This window comes from Pipra filicauda, unplaced genomic scaffold, assembly GCF_003945595.2.
Source record: "Pipra filicauda isolate LSUMZ 115617 unplaced genomic scaffold, ASM394559v2 scaffold430_size1018388_pilon, whole genome shotgun sequence".
Lineage (NCBI taxonomy): Eukaryota > Metazoa > Chordata > Aves > Passeriformes > Pipridae > Pipra > Pipra filicauda.
In genome coordinates this window covers 209469-231341 of record NW_024104566.1, presented here as the reverse complement: position 1 = coordinate 231341, position 21873 = coordinate 209469, and the positions used below count along the sequence as shown (strand labels likewise).

The following is a 21873-nucleotide window of genomic DNA, read 5'->3' as shown; positions in this document are numbered from 1 at the left end:
GTTACTTTTGCACCCTCCACCTTCCCCTCCCTTACAGAATCAGCATAATGAAGCTTTCTGCTTTGGCTCTGGACTTTCTGGAGATGTGACTCAGTGCTCTGTGAGAATACTTTAGTACTACTGAGATAGAGAAAGGATCCCTTCTAGTTCTTCTTACCATTTTATAATCCAATAACCTGTCCTAGCTACCCACTTAGATCCTCCCTAAAATTCAGGTAATCTTCTTCTAGCATCTTCTGTCAGCTTTAACATTCAATTGAATTTTACTTTGGTTTCTAAGAAGTCTTGAGCAAGGTTGAGGAAACTGCAAACACCCCTCCCTTCCTTTTTTTTTTTTTTTTTTTAATAATAAAAACTCCCAAAACCAAACCCCATTTTTTGAAAAACTGCTGGTAGGAAACGAGAGGGAATCTCGATAATGTGGGTGACACACTGGAGTGTATCTGCTCTGTCTGACCTCGGAGGGATGTGGGTCAGAGGAACTGTGCACTTACACCCTAGTATTTCTAGCACGGTTTTGGTTGTCAGACTTGACCGAGTGGAGTATTATCACACAAAAGAAGTGCTAATCTCACACCCTTTGATTATTCAACAGTCCCTTTCACCTGCGTCTGAGCACTCGATGGGATTGCTGATCCAGGGAGAATAAGGAATTCCCGAGTCCAAAGCCTGGAGCAGGAGAAGGAAGTGCATAGTACATGAGGCGGCCGTAAAAACTTCCGTGGTGCTGCACTCCCTCCCTTGGCCTTGCCTTCCTGAACACAAGCGTATTTTCATAGTTAGCGAGGCACTGAAGAAATTAGTTTTGCTCTGTATGTGAGGAAGGGAATGAAGGTACCTGGAGAGATCGCAAGATACAGAACGGGAGCAGAAGCACTGTAAGGAGGTTGGGAGCCAAGCTAGGCAGGAAGGGGGGCATTTCCCAGCTGCCAGGTGGTGGCTGCCACAGGTGTGAGCTATCACTTGCTCAGCACATGGGTTTTAACAGCTCAGCCCTTCCTTCCCCTCCCTCCTCTCTTCCCAGCCCCTCTAACGAGAAACATAAAACCCCTGGGGCGCCTGAAGACTCAAAATACTCTTCGGGATCGTTTTATTTTTTTTTTCCTTCGCCTTCTGGCTTCCCAGGTAAGCTCGGCCGTGCCTTCAGTAGTACCCAGCATGTGCCCGTCCCTGACATGCTGGTTCATGCCCCAAAGCCCTAGGGGGGTGAGAGGCGCCGCTAAGGGCAGGGCTATGCCGGGCTCTCTCCGCCGAGGCGAGCTGGGCTGGGCTGGGCTGAGACCCTTCCGCAGGGCCGGCTTGGGTGGGGGTGGGACGCGGCCATCCCGGCCCCGGCACGGGTCTAACCAACAAAGCGGCGGGCCCCGCTCAGCGGCCGCGCTCTCCCCGGGCTGAGCCGCCCAAGGGCTGCGGGGGAGGGACCGCGAGGGGCGGCCGCTGCTGCGGGGTGGGGGCCGCTGCCCGCAGCCTCTGCCCGGCGCCGGGGGTGCTTGCGGGTCGGCTGCGGGAGGGGTCACAGCAGGCGAAGGCGGCGGGAGCCCGGGGGTTCGGAGGGAGAGCTGGGCTCTCCTGCACGGCCCCTTTGTGTGGAGCGCGGCTGCGTGCGGGAGCGGGCGTGGCCGGCGCCGGGCGAGCATTTCCGCGCTGCCTCGGGCCCGGCGGGGCTCGGCTCGGCGCAGGGGCACGGCCGGCGGGCACGCCTGGCGCAGCTGACGCGGGAGGAGGGCCCGGGAGCGCCGCCGTGTCCATGGACTAGCCGAGGCAGCGCAGGGACCCCGGGTACGCCGACCGCCGCCTCGCCCTCCGCCCAGCTCGGCGCGACGTAGCGAGCAGGCTGCTGCCCCCGGTGAGTGCCTGCCCGCCCCGCCCGGGCGTCCCCTCGGCCGTCTGTCCCCGGGGACTCGCTGTCCGGAGCGCCCCTTTCTCCCCCTGTCTTTAAGCACCCGCATTTTGACCTCCCCTTCCCGGAGCACGTCTGTCCCCTGCAGCATCCCCGGGGGGCTGGCGGCCCCTCATCCAGGCGGGCAGCAGCCCTCCGGTTTCCCAAGTTTCCCGGCAGCGCGGGGCTATGGCGAGCCCCTGCCATTGTCCTTGTCCATTAAAGGAAGCCCGAGAGGCCGGGCGAGGCTTCCTCTGGGAGTTCACGCTGAGTTGTTTCGTTGAGGTGCCACGAGGGAGAAAGATTTAAAACCGAAACAACACCCAGAAGCCTTTCGGGGTTCCGCAGCCGCAGTTTGCCCGCTCCGTTCTCCTCCGTCGCACCGGCTGCTGCCAGACCCTGCCCTCAGCCCAGACGTGGCTGTTACTGGGGAGCGCAGTGGGGGCGAGGATTGAGGCCCGTCACTTAATTTTTAAAATTATTTTAAATTTATTCAGTTTTAAGCTATGATAGCGAGGGACTTGTCTGACACCCCTTCAGCCGCCTGCTGGAACAGGCCCGGCCGTGGAGCGCGGCGGCACCGCAGGTGATGCTGCACGGCCAGCTCAGTTTCAGCTGGCGCTTTACCTTCCGTGTAAATAGAGCGGTTTCAGTTTGGGACTATCTGAATAAATAAATAAATAAATAAACCCCCAAAATAAAACCAAACCCATGCCGTAACAGAAGTTACTTGTTTGTTTTTTCTCTTCCTCAGTAGATCTTCAAAGGTGGTGGTGGTGGAAAGAAGGGTATTTTTAAGATAACTGTCAGGACAAGATTTTTCCAGCACTGCTTTTTTGTTTGCTTGGGGATTTGTTTGGTTTTTTATAGGGACATAAAGCTTGTGACCTAGAGCTCTGGAAAGCAGTTTCTAGAGAATAGAAGTATACAGGGTATATGTTGTTTGTGAGTGCTCCCTGGTGTGATAGTCTCCTTTCTGGTGAGTACTCATGTGCTCTTCTAACTTCCTGAGACACTTTATACTCACGATAAATGTGTGGCATTTTAGGTGCTTGGGAGTGGAAGATTGAGGTGCTAGTACTGTTTGCTTGACAGAAGAATTGTGCATAGAGAAGGGGTCAGGTGGGAATTCAAGTCCAGTCATTAGTGTGAAGTAGAAGTGAGCTGTGGGGGAAACTAACTTGCAGGTTTTGTTTTCTGTTTGTGTATTGGTTTTGGTTTGTTTTTACTTGGTTTATGTTTTGGGTTTTTAAAGAATCCAGGACATTTGTGTTGGTTCTTTATCCTTTGGTTAATGACACTTGAAGAAATTACTTTTAGGGTGTGATTTATATCCTTTTAGCTCTATTCTTGGAAGGTGGGGAGAGAATATAGTGTTGTTGCTTGTCCTTGGAAGATTATCGTGTTCAAAATTGTAATGCTACTGAAACAGCAGTTTTTATGAATAGCTTCCCAAAAGTTTGTTTTTTCAGCACTGTCATAAATGCACTTCCAATATGCAAGTAAATTACATATTTGGCATTTTGTTTTGTTTTTGTTGATCTTGCTCACAGATGGACTTGCTAAAGGTGGAGTCTAGCTCTAAATTGCAATCATGGAAAATTGCTTTTCTGGCTGGTGTGTGCTCTGTGTGATTTTTATTTAGTGTAAGTTGATCTAGTTAACTTCCTTTGTAGCTTCCTCTGTGTAGAAGCATTATCTCCAGTCCCCAAATCAGTCTTAATTGAGTCTTATTTCTGGGCACAAGCTTTGCCTGACATTTAGTGCATTGTAGAAAAAATAATCCTATGCTGTTTTCCTGTTTAAAGCCTCTTTCCTGTCCTCTCTTCCTCCTTGCAGGGGAGTGAGAGGGTGGCAGAAAAGAAAGAAGAAGTATGATCTTTGGTTAGGAGCAGTGTCTGTGCAGGAGCCCTCACATAAGTAACACACCTAACAGGACTGAAAGGGGGTGTGCTCTGGTCTGACATTTGCTGGCCTTAGGCCTTCTAATACTTCATGAAAGGGCCATAAAAAGACCTCGCTCTGCCCCCTAAAATACTGTTTAATTGGGACACTTTTTCTTTGTTATTGAAGATGTAACTTTGCTCTCAGATGTAGCAAGAAGATTGTTGACATGGTGTCTTATTAATTTAATCATATCTGGATGATGAAGTTTAAGTTGTATGCTAACTTCTAATGAATAACTGAGGAATATTTATCTCTTCTATTACTTTGTTTTAAGGCTGACCTCTGACTTTTTTTAGAGGGTATTTATATTAGTTAATGAAGCTTTGGTGGGTGGCTACTAGTTGGCCATTACCTGTAAGTGGCTGCTTAGAAAAAAAGGGGGGTAATTTTTCTGCTGACAAACTCCTACAGTTAATTCTCATGGTCTTCTATCAAGTTTCTTATTGTGGATTAGATATGGCACAGTTTGAGCACTGATCAGTGTGAATAAATTAAACTCTTGTTTTAAATCTCACTGTGTTTAGTTTAGAATTCTCACTGGGGTGTATGTGAGGGGAAGCGGAGTTCACAGAGCTATTGTCTAAACTCTTCCACAGGTCCTCCCTTTTATGTAGTTTTCTGCTTTTACAAAAATTTCCACCTGGGTGGGGCATGGAAAAGTGTGTGGGTTTCAGATGCACTTCACTTATGGGCTCTCTGTGCCTTGCTGCTTTGCACTGTGACTACCTGGGGCAAAACTTCCTGGTTTTGGTAGAACGGGCTCTTGTGTTTTGGCATCCGTGGTGCGTTTCTCAGACTGGGAGGGCTGCAGTTGGCAGAACTCATGAACGTGCTGTGGTTCTCATGTTGCTTTAAGCTGAAATACCTCAGATAAAGTAAAGTAGACCTTTAAACAGTAAATGCTGCAGGCTATTGCCAAAAGCGAATTAAGAGGTCCTTTTCCAAATGGCTTCTGATTGTACGTTCAAAGGATAGTCATGCATCTTCCTCACTAGTATTGCACAGTCCTAAAATCTATGGCTCTTCTAAAGCTGTAGTGTTGGTATCTTGTGTGAAAGTATGGACACTGCCTTCCAGTCCTTGGCACAGCTTGGGCAGGAACATGATCCTTCTCCTTGACCCTTTGGGTCCTGCTCAGACAGCAGCATCTGATAAAGGTTGAGAACAATGTCAGAGATAATCAAACTAAAGCTTATCAAGGTTAGATATGTGTGGGTCTTAAAGTTTAATAGTGTGTGTCCTCCCAAGTATACAGAAACCTGATTTTAATTTAGCAATCAAAGAAGAAAGGGAGGGGCTGAAGTGTCTAGGCTCAGATGACTTAATTTTAAAAGCAGCAGTAATATTTATTACTTAAATATAGTTGAATGTCTTGCATTTGAAATTTTTTTTGCATTGTAAAACAACTTCTCTTTATTCTAGATGACTGAACAAAATCTGCTTTCAGTATGGTCAGCAAGCTGAAAAATCATTGTTGGGTAAATTCTATTTTAGGCATGTCACAGATGAGGATAACAGCAACGGGTTTAACCTGCAGAAAGTGATGATCCTCAAATATTGGCAGTATAAGGGATTGTGATGTTTGCAGTTGAAACCACTGCCTTGAACGGCCAGGCTTTTGCTGACCTTTTTGACCAGTCTGACATAAATCTTGGAACTGAACCTTTCAGAGAGAAGCATCGTTCTGCTTGATTATTCACATGTGAATTCTGTTATCACTTGTGCAGAAAACTTTTAGCAAATGAAACTAAAGTATGCTGGCACCAAGAGGAACTGTATCGAAACGCAGGGCTCTTAGCAGGATTTAAAAATAAGTTTATTTTCCTTTCTGGTTCAAAGTGTGCCTTGGCCCCTGTTTGGCAGGGTGGACCAGCACTTGTTTTGCTTCAGTGTTTCCTGTCTTTCTTCAACTCTTTGGGAGCAAAGCAACAGTGTTTTATCGTTTTCATTGTAGTACAGCTCATAAATGATACGTGGGAGTGAAAGAATTGCTGTTCTTACCCAGAGTGCCTACTTACACGTTTCTTCTGAGAGCTCTCTCTGTATCCTTGTCTTTAGAAGTCTGCAAAAGCTGAAAATCTTAGGCCTGTCTTCATCCTTAATTTGAACCTGAGTGTGAAAGGCAAGACTGCAATAAACAGAGGCTTTGCTTCCCCTTGATCTTTGCAGTAAGCATTGTTGAATGTTATCCTAGTAGTACAAAAGAGCTTCCTCTGGTTTACAGTCCCAGTCTAGAGAACAGGCATTTATACCAAATGGATAAGGGTCTTCCTTGTGAAGAACTGTACTGAAGCCCCCTGATGTAGCTGGGGCTCTTTGGCACTAACTGGCTCAGGCACTTGATGAGCTTGTGTGTGCCTGTGGGCTTTTGGCTTTATGGGTTGTTTTATTTTGGCTTTTTCATTCTGTTTCAGGCAGGTTGCTAGTGTACAGCCCTAAATATGTTCACCTGACCCAGCAGCCCTTTCCAGAAAGCTTTTTTTTCCTCTTTTAAGGTTTTTGTTTCCTGCTCAAAAACTAAATAATTGATACTTAAGTCTCTCTGGAAAGGTGTTTTCTCTAAATAATTGATGGACCTGGAGTTAACAAAGGCAGCTTCAAGTTGCTGCACTTGCAGCAACAGGATGAAGCAGAGTATTCAGAGGCAGCTGAATGCTGTGAATTTTAATATTTAAAAAAAGGTCATTTGTTCTGCTTGGCAAGAGCTGTCTACTCTTGCTTTGGGGTATAAAATGAGTGCTGAAATATGTTCACTGACAGACACCCAGACACTCCTGGAATAGAAGACAGAAGGAATAGCATCGAGTAACTTGCATCTGAAGACAGACACGTGAGATGTTAGACTTGTGTCACTATGTGACAACAGCCTTCTGACTGCCAGGATATGGAGCAGATTCTTTTGATGCACACTGCTTTTCCCTCAACAATTTGTTATTAAATGGTGCTCAGGGAAGTGCTTAATGTTGTGTGAAATATGCCTGCACTGGTGTAACTATATATATAGTAAAGGGTACAAAACAGCAAAGCTTTCTACCCTGCCCTGAGAACTAAGTTACTTCGGTTTGTCTGTGTAGCAGACCTGCTGAGGAGAAAGGTTCATTGAAAAAGTTGTCTGACTTGAAACTAATGGAAGCCAATTAGTGAGATGACTCTTGGAACGCAACAAGGTAGCTTTCTTTGCAAAGTGTACAGTGTGCTGAGGTTGCAAAGGGTATTTTGACAAAGTGGTCGTAGCATTGGTCTGCTTCTGCAAAGCAGGAGCGTGTTCAACTGAAAGAACTTGTCCAGCTGGGGCAAGTAAGAAAGGAATGTGTTTTTCAACTCTGGGTTGTTGTGTTTTGTTTTTTATTTTCTCTGAGCTGTGGTGCTCATGTAACCAATTACGCTGTCAGCCTGTTGAGATGGCAGTTTCCTGCGTTATCACTTTTTTTCCATCAGGAAGGCACAGGTTAGGATGTGTTTGTGTCTGACCTCTTCACCTTCTAACGCTGCTGTTGTTTGCTGTTAAGCTGTTGCAGAGGCTGAGGTCTGCAGTGGAGGGAGCACTGACTGTGTCCCTTCACAGCCTTTGCTGCCCTGATCTCTAAATGGCACAGTGTTGTTCTTGGCATAATCTTAAGAGGTGGAAAGCCTGTTTTTCCTCCTTCCCCAGGGGCGGATGCAGAGTCTTTGGGCAAGACAGTCGAGGGTTTCTCACGACCTGCCAGAGCAGTGACTCTTGGGGGAAGGGCTGGAGCTGTTCAAGCATGGGCTTAGCCTGAAGCTGCTGTGGTCTTTGTCTTTTTAATCTTTTCCTTGTGTTGTGGTAGCATGTGTAGAGTGCTCTGAAAACCTATTTGCAGTATCTCCTGAAGCATTAGCTTGTTGCTGTGTATTTGGGCTGAGACACATAGTCTGCCGAGGAGCTGGCAGTGGTTGTGATCCTGAGGCATTGGTGAATGCTGTTCTATCACATCTTCTGTGTTTTCTGGTGCTGCGTTGGAGGCTCATCTGCTACTTGACTTTTGAAAGTTGCACAAGTGTGTTTCTTTACCAGAAAGTCAGTGGAGAGACTAATTACATGGTTGTTGAACTGTCTACGTGGCTGCAAAGAGACATTTTCTCTTGTGGCCTTTAAGCTGGTGATTTTCCTTCTTGGCAAGTAGAGTAAGGTTGCCCTGGTTGTGTTGTGAATGCAGCTGGTGGAGGTGGAGGGCAGCAAAGGCAAGCTTAGAGCATGGTCCCCAAACCCTACATATGTTAGCACCCCATTTCCCCAGTAATAGCATCCCCTGGTACTGGGAGGGTGCCTCACTTGGAATGAGTGTTCCTCTGGTGTTTGAAAGCATAAGTCCTGTTACTTGGGGTGGGAGGGGGGGAAAAAAGCCTGAGGCTTCATGGATTGAACTCCTCATCATGTTTCCATGACATGGAATCAGCATTGTTTGACCAGAACAAGTGGAGGATGTAACTAGTATTTTACAGATACATGCAGTCATTTCTTAACATGCTAATTACAGGAGATCAGATGTCAGCACCGGAATCCTTTTTTTAACTAAGAGATACCTTGATTTGGTTTACACTGTTAAAATAAACACCTATTTTATTATATACAATATAATTGTATTTATTTATATAATATATAAATATATATAGGAACATACAGAAATATGGTGTGGATGTGGACAGACTGCACATTATATCCAAAGCAAGGAATGTTTTCAAGAAAACAAACAACAAAACCCAAAGCAAATTATATGGTCATCACTTCTTTATTGTATACTGCTATAATCAGTCTCTTGTTTTTCTCTCTTATGAATAAAGAAAATGAATGTGTATCCCTTTTGAAGAAAATGTAACTGGAGTTTGAACAAGTGGCATTCCTGGAAATGGAGAAAAGCCACAATATGTATAGAAGTTTAGGATGTTCTCTGAAGGAAGAGTGTATTTGTCAGCAAAGAAAGTTAGTGGCTTCCTGTCTTTTGTCCTCTAAGTTGTGACTTGTTTTTTGTGATATACAGTGCTGTAGCAAACGGAGGGAGCATTTTGTTCTTGAAACCTTTTGGTCTGTGGGGAGGTATGGGAGGGAGCAGTGTATGGAATAGGTTCTGTTACTGTTACTGGATAGAAATAAAATTATTCCTCAGTCACCAAATAGAAATAAAATTATTCCCCAAACTGGAAATTCTGGCTCCTCAGATAAGATGTTTACTTTGTGAGGGTTCCAAAACCTTCTGTTGGAAGGCAAAAAAAAGTCAAATTACATGCTGTCTTTAAGGCTGAGTTTTGCCTTGCTGCTGTTGGCGTTATAGGCAGTGGGTGTATATGTACTCTCATAAGAGGTAGTAGAAAACAGCTGAGGAGTTTGGATCAGCTAAGATTATTCTGGCTACTTGTTCTAACAGGTTTTGTTTCCTGGAGTGAATAAACTCCTGGTCAGAATAACTGACACACTTCTGTGTGTTTCACAGTACCTGAACTTTCTGCAAAGTAAAAGGGAAAACATAGCTTCTGGCTTGTCATGTGTACTAAATAAGTTACAGCCCAGGCAAGGTCCTATTCAGGTTAAACTGGTCAATAGCTTTATTCAAGAAAATTTTCATACACATGAAATATTTTTCTAAACTTTTCCAAGATGTTAACGAGACATTTATTGAACTGTAGTGACAGTGTTTAGTGTTGTTTTCACTTACTCTGGTGTAATCTGACTGAGCTTTATCTCCAGAGGTTTATCCAGTAGCGCTTTTGAGGATAAGGTCAGTGAAGGCCCTACATCCTGTGCTCGTGCTGTTGCCTGCAGTTCTTAAAGATTAGTAAAGAGATGGGTAGCTTACAAAAGGATCCTTCTCTCTTCTACTGTGTTCTGCTCATGTTTGGAAAATTACCAGCTTTTAGATGAGGCTTACATGTAACACTTCCTTTTCTCTGTTTCCTGTTTCCTAAAGCTCTCTCTTGCTTTAAGGCAAAATAAGGCATATGCAGTCTATTTGTAGTCAGCTACTTTGAGCAGATTTTCCTTGAGCTAGGTGAGATATCCATGCCTTTTAGTTGGTGCCTTTGTCAAGCATTACTCTGTTGGAGCAGATAGTATCTCATCTGTCTACTTACTTTGATGAATCTTAGGTCAGGGGAGCAGAACTAGCACAAACCCACTAAAATTTAGTGGATAATTGAGCTGTGCCTAAGTAAGTTCTTGAATTATTTGGTCAATTACTAAAAATATTTGCATTTTAAATTTACATGGTCAATACTTGCAGTGTCATTAACTTTCATTCTGACCAGTTTGTAGAAATGAAAATGTGGAATCTGTGGAACTGTTTCTGTTTTGTGGATTTATTTTTTTTTAACATTAGCGGTAGCATTTTTGACCAAATAATAATACTTCTACATGTGAATATAGAAATAAATACTTGTGCACATGAAAGCAAGGCCAGCCAACAATGTCTTTTGGGAGCTTCTGTAGGAAGAACAGCGAAAAGTGAAATTCTTACAACTGCTGTTGTCCTCTGTCACAGCTTTTTAATTGCTATGGGAGCAGTCCTGAATTCTCTTGCTGTTTTCAAGTCTTCATGTTTTGTTTAAGAAATCAAGTGGAGCTGAAAATATTCCATGAATCATAGTTTGAGTAACTCCTTGATTTACGGTTTTGCAACGCAGAGCTTTTATGCCAAAGTACTGGTGATGTTAGTTGAGTGGGCAGTTTAGAAGAGATTCTTGATGTGCATGTAGCTTATTTCTCAGAATTTCCAGTGTCTAGATTCTGAATGTTACTCTGAGTTCAGAGTGCTTACATGTATTTCATATGCAACTCATCTGCATAAAACCAGTGGCTTGGTCAAAAGCACAGCATAACTTCAGTGTGAGTTATACAGGGAGCTGGAATTGAGCTCTTCTGAGTTGCTGCTTCATTGTTTTGGGTTTGGGAATGCTTGGTATATGTTTCTTAAAAGTTTTCATAAGTTGTAGTCTGAACTGTAGTGAATAAAAGCTCATCATTGAATCTTGAAACCCTTCCCATTTGTAGGGGATTGGTTCTGCTCTGAGCGATGTAGAGTTTGCACTGGAGCAACTTGTGCTTGAAATATTCTTCAAATACTGAGGACTTTGAGTCTTGACTTCTCTACAAAGGAAGGGCCCCAAATGATGATGTCTTAAGAATTTTGTCTGGCTTTGGTTACGTTTTCCATTGAAGCCTGAGATCTGTTATCTGCCTTTATTTTTCAGGTAAAACCTATTAAGGATATCTGTCTTGCATCCTGAGTCTTTCAGGTTAAAAAACACTCTTTTGTTGATTAATCCTCAGCTTTCCTCTAAGAATGAGCAAATATTTCTTTGCTCATCTGGGCTGCAGCAGAAGTAAATACACTATACTTGTATTCCTTAAGAGAAACTTGTCTTTTCTTTGTAAGGTTCCGGTTCGAGTTCCTTGGAGACAAAATTGCAAAATGACACGTTTGCCCAGAGTTACTGAGTCATGGGCAGGACTGCCTCTGTTTCCAGGAACAGATTAGCCTGTAAGAGCTCTGAATCCTGTCAGTTTGTCTTGCCTTTTTGTTGTACCAGTTCAGTCCCTACTGTGAAGATCTATGCCCAACACCCAGACATTGAACTGAACATGACCTTTGCTGATCAGCTTCTCGCTAGAATGTGGAAAGAGCAGTCTATTTGTTACACCATTTTTCAGAAGATCCTAAAAATATCTCTGAATTATTCCTGGTCAGGGATAAGGTCTTCTTTCAGCTTCACAAAAACTGCTAACGATTGAGCACCTTCAAAGAATGACAATTATTTTTAATGGCACCATGGCTTGAATGAATTGATGCTTTTTGATATAGATTTGGTGTTGATGGATTAATGGAATTAAGGAGTCATATCAAAACAAGTCATAGGCCAAAGTGCATCTGTTCCTGTATTTTAAAAGTTCTTGCTCCTCAGTGTGTTCTTCTTTTGATTTTGTTCATTTGCTTCACAAGCTTCACTTAGATTTGATGCTTTGTATTGGTGAAGAATGGTGGAGGAGTCAACAGGTTGCCAAGTGAAATTTTTTTCTTTGTTTTCTCTTGCCTCAGTTCTGCCCCTGCTCCCCCAGCTTCATCTGTTTTAGCATTTTGGTTTCAAGCGTGGTGCTTGTGTAGGCTGGCATTGTAGAGGTGCTCATGAGCACACTCATCTACCACTGCTTTTGCCTTCCCATCCTTGTCCTTCCACCTCCTGACTGCACCCACACTGGCTTTTGTGTGTGCTCTGGCAAGGTAGGTTGGAAGGCTTAAAACTGTTTGCTTCTTGGTGCATGGTACAAGATCACAGAACTGATGTGAAGATTTGCTGTATGGTTTGCTGTGTGATTGTTTGCTCCACTGAGTAGGTTGATTAATGATTGTGGATTTTAGGAGGGGCAGGGAGGAGGATAGTAGTAGTACTACCACTCTACATATGGTGGTAGTACTGGCTGAACTTGGAACTTCAGCATGACTTAGATCTGCCTTGTACAGTTAATGCCTCCAGAGGATTAGAAGAATTTGTGGTCCTAGATCTAGAAAAGAGATTTGCTTCAGTTGTTCTAGATTTAACATCTTATCTATGAGGATTTCTCTGCATGTTCACATTAGATTAGTTAATAGATCACATCTTCTGTTTTAGGGGAGTTAAAGTATATACATTAGGAGTATCACTGCTGTAGCATTTTGAAGGTAAGAGTGGAATTGTGGGTGTAGGAATGCTTTGGAAATGGTAGTAGCCTTTTGATGAATGACTACATTTTTTTCCCCCTCGCTAAAGCTGTGAACACAAAGTTATGTATTCTACCAAAGCAGCAGTGCTCTGCATTTAATTTTTAGAAATTTCTGTTACTGTGAGTGGGTGATAACTGTCAGCTGACCCAATGTGACTTGCTTTGTCTGAAATACAGTAGAGAACGTTATTAGTCTGTGCTGCCCACGTACTACTTTAATCTTCCAAGTGTTTTGTAGTATTGCCTAAGCACAGTTGTGTAGCCAGTGATGTGAGCTAAATGAGTGACTGATGTAGCAGATTTCTAGCCCAGTAATAGATGCCTCCTACATTGGGAAACATGACTGCTTTTGGTATAAACACGGGGAAGGTGGCTGTGTGGCCTTGAGTGGATTGCTTGGTCTGTTTGTAGTGTTTGGGGAAAAAGTCAGGCATCCCTGCACTTCAGATGTATTATATCACTCCCATACCAGCCATATGCTGTTCAGTGGTCTGTCAGTTCTGATGAGGGTAAGCAAAGAGAGTAAGTCAAATCAGCTCTTCAGATAGGCAGGTGTTTCAGAAGGTAATATGTGTCTGGGGAGCCACGTGCAGTTATAGGACAGCCTCTTGCTAATACTGGTAATACAATCCCCTTGTTTCATCTCAGAGCATTAATAAGAAGTGTTTATGTTAAAAAAGCATTTTACTTTTTCATTCTGTTAAAATACTGTGATTGATATTGACTGGGACATCTTACCAGTTTTTGAAGAAGTGGGGAGAAATGTCTTGCAAGCTGCTGGTCAAAACAATGAGGTAGCTGGGAGTAGTGCTTATCAATAAGGGTACTTTTGATGCTCTTATTCCTGTGAATAGTTTCACTGAAGCTGGGTCTTGAATTAAGTCCCGATGCCAGGGAGGGTGACCTAACAAAAAGAATCTTCAAACAACGCTTGCGTTTTAGGTCCCTAAATGATGTGCTTGCTGTTTTGCAAGCACAGATTATATTTTAAGCCTCTTTATCTAGTAGAACCCCATTTTTATGGAATTTAATGATGTGCTAGCTGAATGCCACCTGCTGCCTCCTCTTTTCTAGAGGTAGCAGCAGCAAAAGCAGTACTTCTGACTGTTAGTATGTTCGTTTTACTGTTGCTGCTCCTGTCTTTTACCAGGTTCCTAATTTTTGCAGGGAGGGAGGCAGAACAATAATGGAGGCCTTAGTGTGCCTGTATGTGGAGAATCTTTGCACTGGCAGCCAGTGTATTGCTGTAATACAGGATTATACTCATGCAAATGGAGTCTTGGGCTCTGCTCAGATTAGTGGGATTCTGCTTTTGTACCCTCTTTTTCCACTCTTCCCCAGGCAATCATACTTATTGAGTTGGACAAGTATATGAGTATGGATTGTTGAAATATAAATTGCCATTTGGAGCTAGAAAGGGGAATGAACTTGAGAACCAGATATTTTTTCCTTCTCTTGTATTCTCCCACCTGCAGTCTTAGGTAAGTGTGTCAGGGGAGTGGTGCTTAAATAAGTGTTCTTTGCTCAGATCCATGTTAGTAAGGTTCCTAAATGTCTGTGATGTTGAATGGGTTGAAAAGATAAGTAACTAAAGCTGAACCAGAGGATGAGCAAAGAAAACTACTTCTTAGGAATGTATGTCACAAAACTTGTTTTTATGTAATACAATAAACATTCCTAGATCTACCCCTAGGATGGGTCACATCAGGAAGATCCTTTCCAGTCACTGCCTGTACATAAAGTACAATTTCTTTTGTTTTAACAGAAGTTAAGTGATTTTTGCTATAAATGAATTGTAAGCATTAGAACCTAATTATAAGGTGAGGTTTTGGAAGGAAAAAAAGACTTGTTTTTAGTGTTTGGTTAAAATTGTATGAAAATCAACATCTGAACTGTGGAAATATCAGGTTCAATTATTAATGGTGAATGTTCACACTCTGTAGCCTGTAAAATTTTACAGGTACTGTTTCTGTAACAATGTGCAATAAATAATTTACTTTTCTCCAGACTCTTTTCTCTCTAAAACCTTTACTGGGGCTAGTGAGGACAAGATGTTTGAATTCCGACTGAATTCAGTTTTACTCCTTCTCATCAATCACCAGGAGGAAGAATTTCTTCTCTTAATGATTTTTTCTGTTGCTACTTGCCTGTCCAGATGCACTAATCTAGAGTTGCCTGTGTGTGATATATATTAAGCAACCTGCACTGATAGCACATGCATGAAGGCTACTTAGATGTTGTCTGCCTTTGTTATATATAAATTAATCTACTTCGTGCCAAGTGGATCAGTATGACTTGTATAATAACTACCAACTTTCAGTAGGATCTGAAAATTCCTCTTATGCACGTTCAGGCCATTTTAGCTTAAAAAAACCCAGAAATTACTCTCAATCCACAAATCGTGCAGTCTTACTTCGTTATGCCAGCTCACATTATTTTCCAGTGGTTTTTTTCCTCATAGCTACTTAAGGCTGTGGAGTATTCTACCAAAATGTACCCTCCTTAGATTTTTCTACACTGTCTTTGTATTTCTGAAAGCAATTTTAATTTGGTGGAGCAACAAAGAAACTTTCTGACTGGACTTGTAGAGGGATGAGGGATGTGTCTGGACCAAGGAGGGACTCTCAGTGGGATTCCAGATGTAAGCCAAGCCTGGCATGAAAAGACCTCTGGAAGGAAAATCAAAGTCTGTTAGGGATCTGTGTTCATAGTCTTGTGGACTGGAGACCTCTTTTGTGTCCTTGAACTGTATGTGTGTGGTTTTAACTTTGGGGGAAAAAAGTTTTAAGGCATAGCTTGAAATATTTGTGTTGAGATTTCAAAAAATAAGCTCCTTCAGTAAGATGCTGATGGTAGTACTTCATAATTGTACAAAACAATTGGTATTTCACTTAAAAGATAAAGTAAGCCGTTTATTGAATTGAATGGAATTCTCAAAGCCGACAGGTATTTACTTCTTTCTTTTGGTGGGATCGTCTTTTATACTAAGGTGCAGATTGCTTTCTAAAAAAAAAAAAAAGGCAAACTAGTTCACCACATCCACAGCGATGAGTTTTGCATTCCATGGTGCTTGATTTAAGTCTTTGCTGGGTAGGCAAGACTGACATGATTTTTTTTGCATGTTGTCTGTGAGTGTCCAGCCAGGCACAGTACTTTTTCTTAGTTATGAGTTGTTACAATAAATTCTCATCCTTGCTTCCTTCCCTTTGCAAGTCTTTCACTAACATTTACCTCAAGTGAATGGAGGGCTGAATTGTGGAACTTGTCTGTCATGGGCAGTGCTCAGCTGTCCAGAATATGAGGGCTGTGTGAGTGCTTTGCCTTCCTTGCTCTGGCTCTCAATTTCACAGCTTGTCCTCTGTTTTCTTATGCATGGCATTTTTGCAGAGGTGGTTTAGTTATGGTACTCTGAAAAGCTGTAGTTCTTGGAAATATTTGAGCAACAGTTGCAGTTGAACCTTATCTCTAGTGTATCTGCAGAGCAGATTGGCTGTTGAATGGTGGGGCTTTTGTTCTTGAGAGTAAAACCTCTTACGGGATATGATTTGGTAAAGAAACATTAAAGTATGGAATGGACCAGGTACAACTGCCTGTTGTATTTAGCAATCTGTAGACACTGAGGGATTCCACGTAACCACTTCCAACATCCTGCTAGCTGGGTTGCTGGATGTGCAATCCACAGTGTGTTCAGACACTTTGGTGTTGAGCAGTCATCTCTAAGTAAAATGGTTTTGAAGGAGTGACAAAGTGAATGAATGTCAGCTTGCTGATGCAGATCTTCCTAGGCTAACTGTATAGCTGGTTTCCTTTCTGAGTGATCCCTCCCTGTTACCACATAAGGGTGCTTAAAGATAGGATTATTAAGCAGTTAAATAAGTAATATTAAGTAAATAAAGTAATTAAAGGGAATTGAGGGTCAATGAGCTGATTTTTAAAATACCTCTGAATGGCATATGGTACAGGTTACTATAGTCCCTTGTCAAGAGAGATTTGGAAAAAAATCTTGAAATCTTTCACTGTAATTATTCTCATTGTTTCTCTTCTTTGCAGACGCTGTGCCATAGAAGATGCACTATTACCGATATTCTAATGCAGAAGTCAGCTGTTGGTACAAATACTTGCTCTTCAGTTACAACATTGTCTTTTGGGTGAGTATGAGATGTAGAGTCTGAAATAATTTAGGCATAGCTCAGTTTTATTAACTTCATTCCTCTGTTAAAGAGAACAAGCTGAAATATTTACCTGAAAGCAGTAAACTGATGGATAGTATATGCCAGGTGTTTTGGAATTGAAGAAGCTTATCCCATGTGAGAAATTAATTATTATGGAAAATGTGAGGAATCAGTATGCATGTTATCCATGTTAAGTTGCTTTCCTGTTAAAAGAAGTCTCTTACAACATCTCTTTTCAGATCACCTTTGATCTTTTTTGGGTGGTATAGCTGTAAATACACTACACAGAAGAGAATAAAGGAGCTGCCCCAGAGATGGGTAAACAGCTGTCATTACAGTGTAGTCAAGATCTTACATGTGGGCAGCACAGTGCTTACTCTGTGGGCAGCAGAATTGTCTGATACAGTCTTGAAATACTTAGCTATGGACTAACCTGTCTATAATGTTTACTTAGAACTGTGAAAAGATACAAAAGCAAATGTGTGGTTTCAGATGTGTATGGTGGTCAAGGTCACTGGAGGACCAGACTACCTTGGAAAAGAAGGTTATTCAAAGGTTAGTACATAGCATCGCACTAGAAATGGTTAACATGTCTGTGAGGGGAAGAGGAGGATACAATTCAGATAAACTTGGCAATTCTTTTTGGAACTCAAAAGTCAAATGTTAAGAGTTTGCATCTGAATCCGTGGAAAGGCATGGGTAGTCATGGAAAAGTGCAGATTCAGTGACTTGTTCAGTGCTAACAGTATCATTGCTGAAAACCAGAGAACTTTTTGCTACTTGTCACCAACTCTTGCTTACTAGTGCAGTGTTTTAACATGATACTGTAGCATGAAGCCCCAGGGGAGTTATCCTTGTGGGGATAACAGGGCAGAAGAGATGCTTGGTTTGTGTAGAAACTTGTTCCATTAATGGTCAAGGGGACACAATATTGCATAGTGCAAACGTTCCTCGGGATGATATTTTCCACATTTCAATTGAGGATGCCCATCAACAGGTCAAAAATCATATGCTTAAAGGCCACCAGCTCTGTTGTTGTTTTTCTTCTGTGTTGTCCAACTCCATGTACCTGTAGTGGAGTGTGGTGTAGTAAGAAGTAATACTTGTCGTGCTGGTCTGGTTCAAGCAGCAGGGGAGGGATATGTGGGAAAAGGATGCCTTGTGGTTGTCCTAGACCTCTGCTATTTTTCTAGTACATGTCTCATGGAGTAGTGTCTATGACTGTTTCTGATGGGTAAACAACCTTTTAAAAATGGAATTTTTTTTGTGTTTAGTGAGAAGACTGTCATGCTATTGCCTCTGATTATTCACAGGAATGAATTTTGTCGCGATGTTCTTTATTTTCTGCTGTCATTACTCTCTTACATTTCCTTTTTACTGTGGTCTCTTGAAATTAATGACGAAGATCTAAGGATTTTTCTGTTTGTTAAAGAAAAATTTTTAAAGAGATGCAGAAGGATTGAGGAGAATTTGCAATATAACTTGTGTGTTTCAGCTGATCTATTGGTTGGATTAATTGGTTTTCTGAACTAACACATGTAGTCTTGGTAGCTTTCTCAACAAATGGTCTGAGGCTTCTGCTGAGCCATTATCAGGCTGACCTAGTTAATGGTGTGTAACTACAGCTCTTTTGATAAGATTTTGGCACCTTGGGTTGTGGAACAAGCTATGTAAATGTAGAGTGGGAGAGCAGACGCTCCTATAGGCAATGCATGAATCATTTAGCTGACACAAGGATTTGGGAACATATGAAAGCTGTCTGGGATGACTAGTCTAACAATGTCTTTAATTGGACAAATCCACCATTTGTAAAACAAAGTAAATCTCTTTGCCTTAATAGAACTGAAGGACTACAAAATCAAAAGGGGAAATGTAACCATAACTCAAAAGCAGCACTCAAGGAGGGAATGTTAATCTTGATTCACTTTTCTTGGGTTGCAGGGCAGGTGCTTGTGGGAGCTTGTTTTGTGAGCATTTGTGTTAGTGAGGGTGGCTGTTCTATAGGGGTATGAGGGATGATATATGGATAAATGTGCAGACAGGCTTTTGCCCATATAAGCTGTTACAGCTCACCTGTGTCTCAACTCATGACACAGTTTATGTGCAAGCCAGGTAACGTGCATGTAAATAAAAAGTTACATTTGTTCTTCTTGTCATACTTGTTAAAGGTGCATGTTGACTTTGCCATTGTAGCTTTGAAGATACTATCAGTGACTGTATAAACTTTCAAGTTAAAGCATGTGGTGATGTACTAACTTCCAGAATTTTTACACTTTTCAGAGAGTGGTTACTTCAGTACTTCAAATACAGTTCACATAGATTGGAGTGAAACAAAATATTGGACTCAGAGGGCAAATATGACTAATAATGGAAAGCTTACAGTTTAATCAGCCTTTAGAAATATACAAATCTAAAAGTCTTCTTTTGAAGGTTTTTTTTTTTTCATATGGGTGATTTGGGAATTGAAAGTTCAAGTCCAATGGCTTCTACTTAGTTGTGTGCAACTGGCTTGTAATATCACTTCCCTATTCTTCATTCTTGTAAGAAAGGGAATGGAGGTCATAGGAAGGCTCTGTATTCCTAGGCATGATTTCGATGTGTGATTACTTTATTTTCATCTTGCTTTTTAAGCGTGCTCTTAAGGCTTAACTTGTCCAAGTACACTTGTTTTAATGAGTAGTGATAAGGCCATACTGCAGCCATTAAGATAGCCCTGCAAGAGAGCAAGATAACAAGGCTGGACCTCCTTTTGTGTTTGAAAGCTGTTTTTTTTTTTTTTCTGTTTTTTTTTTTTTTTTTTTTTTTTTTTCCACCCCCCCCCAAAAAGCTTCATTTGTCATAGTGAAGCTTAAAGACTGCAGTAATAGCAGGTAAAGAGCTTGGTTCTGGCACCTTTCTGTTCTGAGTCATTTTGCTGTGGAGTGAGTCCTCCTGTGAAAGCCGTGGTGCAGGGAAGGAGGCAGGAGGTGGACATCTGAGCCCAGGGGGAGTGCAGGGTGCCCTCTCTCAGGGTGCAGCACTGCTATATGCTTTCCAGCCTGAACTGGGAAAAGCCCAGGGAATAAAAGGCAGTGCCTCAACACCTGTCTCTGGTGCTTCCTGCTTTGTCTCCAGGTGAAGGTGTTTTTTTTTTTTTTTTGGACAGTCCAAGAATGGCACTTCATCCAGGGCACGGACACTTAAGTGAAGTGAAGGATTGCATGTGTGCTCTGCCAAGGCCTTTTGAAGTTGCATGTGAGCTCGCTGTCTCAGATGAATTGAGAGGAGAGGATCAAATAGCTGTTAGCTGCTGTCATCTTGATTTATCTTCTAATGGTTTGTAGCTTTGTGTGTGATTCTTAAGGGTTGTTGGAGACAAAAATAGTACTTTTCATTCATGCTGTAGGAGATGTGGCATTTTGCCCTGAAAATAATAATGAAGGGCGAAAGTTCTCTTCAGTTCTGAGAAAGAATTCAGAGTTAATTTTCTGAAAAATAAGAGAAGACCCAGGCTAGCATAAGATTTTCTGGCTTTTGCAGTCTATGTTGTTTTCAGGAACATCTGAAACAGCAAGGCTGTGCCAGGAAGAGGAAAGAATCCACCACCAGGTGGTTTCCTGACCCTGAGAGGAAGAGTCTAGGAAGACACAAGGATAGGAAGGAAGGACTGTAGGGTGCTGATTGCATGGGTGGAGCTACAATGTAAAATAGAATTGTCCAGGGAATGGGGAAGTGTTCTCTGTAAGAGAACATATTTTGTGATTACAAAAACTGAGTGTAATAGGAATGCATTCCTATTACTCCTGATCAGACTTAGAGGCAGTCAAAGGAATTCAGAGTTTGAATGGGAATGGATAATGCTTAAACATGATCTCGAGCACAGTGTCTGTGCATTGGTGTCACTACTGTACATTGTGAGCAGAGCTTACAGCTTGATGCAATATGTTAATTTTTCATTTCCAAAGCAGGAAATGACCAAATGCTGGTAACTACTGGTTTAGTTTCCTTTTAAAGAGGCACAATTGAGCTGCTTTGTGTGTTTCCATCTAACCTTTCATGGCTTAAATGACTCTGACACAGTCGTGAGTTGGGTAGCCCAGTTTGTTCTTTCCTACATGTCATTCAGATTTTGGTGAAAGGCAAATTTCAAAATGCTGCTCTCTTGAAGTAGCTGACTTGCTTACTCTCACCTTGGGAATGATTTTTTTTTTTTTTTAACCTTGCAACTTCTCAGCTGCCTGTTCTTCCATTCATGTAGCCATTTTGCTCAGTGAGCTGAAGAAGGTTAGAACTTTTCCTTCAGATTAGGCAGGATCAGTTCCCAGGTTTGCCTCAAGTCACTTGAATGCTGTGCAAGAGTGTTAGAGAGGGAATTTTCCTGGTGCTAATTCCCTGTAGAACTCTTGGCATGTTCAGTCGTGCTAATTTCTGAGGTAATTTTGTCATCATGGTGTGTTTTACAGTAGTTTTCAATGAGGCACTTTAAAGTATTTTGCACGTAGTCTTTAAAGCAAAGAGATTTCATTTGGTTAAATAACTATTTTACTTCCTTGCAAATTGCTTGTCTTGGTGATTGCACCTGTCAGTGTAGTGGCTGATGGCTTTGTTTCTTCTGCAAGTACATCATATTTCACTGGTTTTTGCTAAAAGAACTTAATGTATGTGGTTTGGCTGCTTCTAGTGAAAAGTATGAATTGCTTGTCTTAGCTGAATTAAGTTTTAGATTTATCCACATTGATTCTATGAGACAAAGTTTATTTTTCTTCTGATAAACTCTTTTTTTTTTACCTGCAGTTTGCATAGGTTCTCATGAAAATAATTTTGCAAAAATAGTATAGTTTTGTGAAACTGAACACTATAAAAGCATAAGAGCAGTGTTCATTTTCAGAGGTGAGAATAAAGCATGCTAATGAAAAATCTACTTAAGAATCTACTACAGTTTAATTAAGGGGGTAATTATAATGAAAGACAGTCTGAAGAGAACAGCCTATTTATATATTCAATAGCACAATACTAGTGTTACAGTACCCGTAATTTGTATATAGAGTGGAAAATGTGTCTTCCCAATTCTTTTTCCCTCTCCTTTCTGTAGAAAAATTTCCCAAAGATCCAGTTGTCTGCTGTGTAATTTACCTTGATTACTGCAAATTATACCAGCTGTCTTCATCTGTCTCCCAGCATTCCTG

General features: G+C 41.9%; 1 protein-coding gene across 1 annotated transcript in view; it reads left to right on the top strand.

Moving 5' to 3' along the window:
* The first annotated feature begins 1637 nt into the window (after positions 1-1637).
* The window catches only part of TSPAN14 (tetraspanin 14), a 38690-nt gene continuing 18454 nt past the window's right edge, over positions 1638-21873 (top strand). Inside the window, exons 1-2 of the mRNA XM_039385748.1 lie at positions 1638-1846; positions 16587-16684. Coding sequence (XP_039241682.1) covers positions 16604-16684 — 81 coding nt within the window. The 5' untranslated portion in view covers positions 1638-1846; positions 16587-16603. The remainder of the gene's footprint in view (positions 1847-16586; positions 16685-21873) is intronic.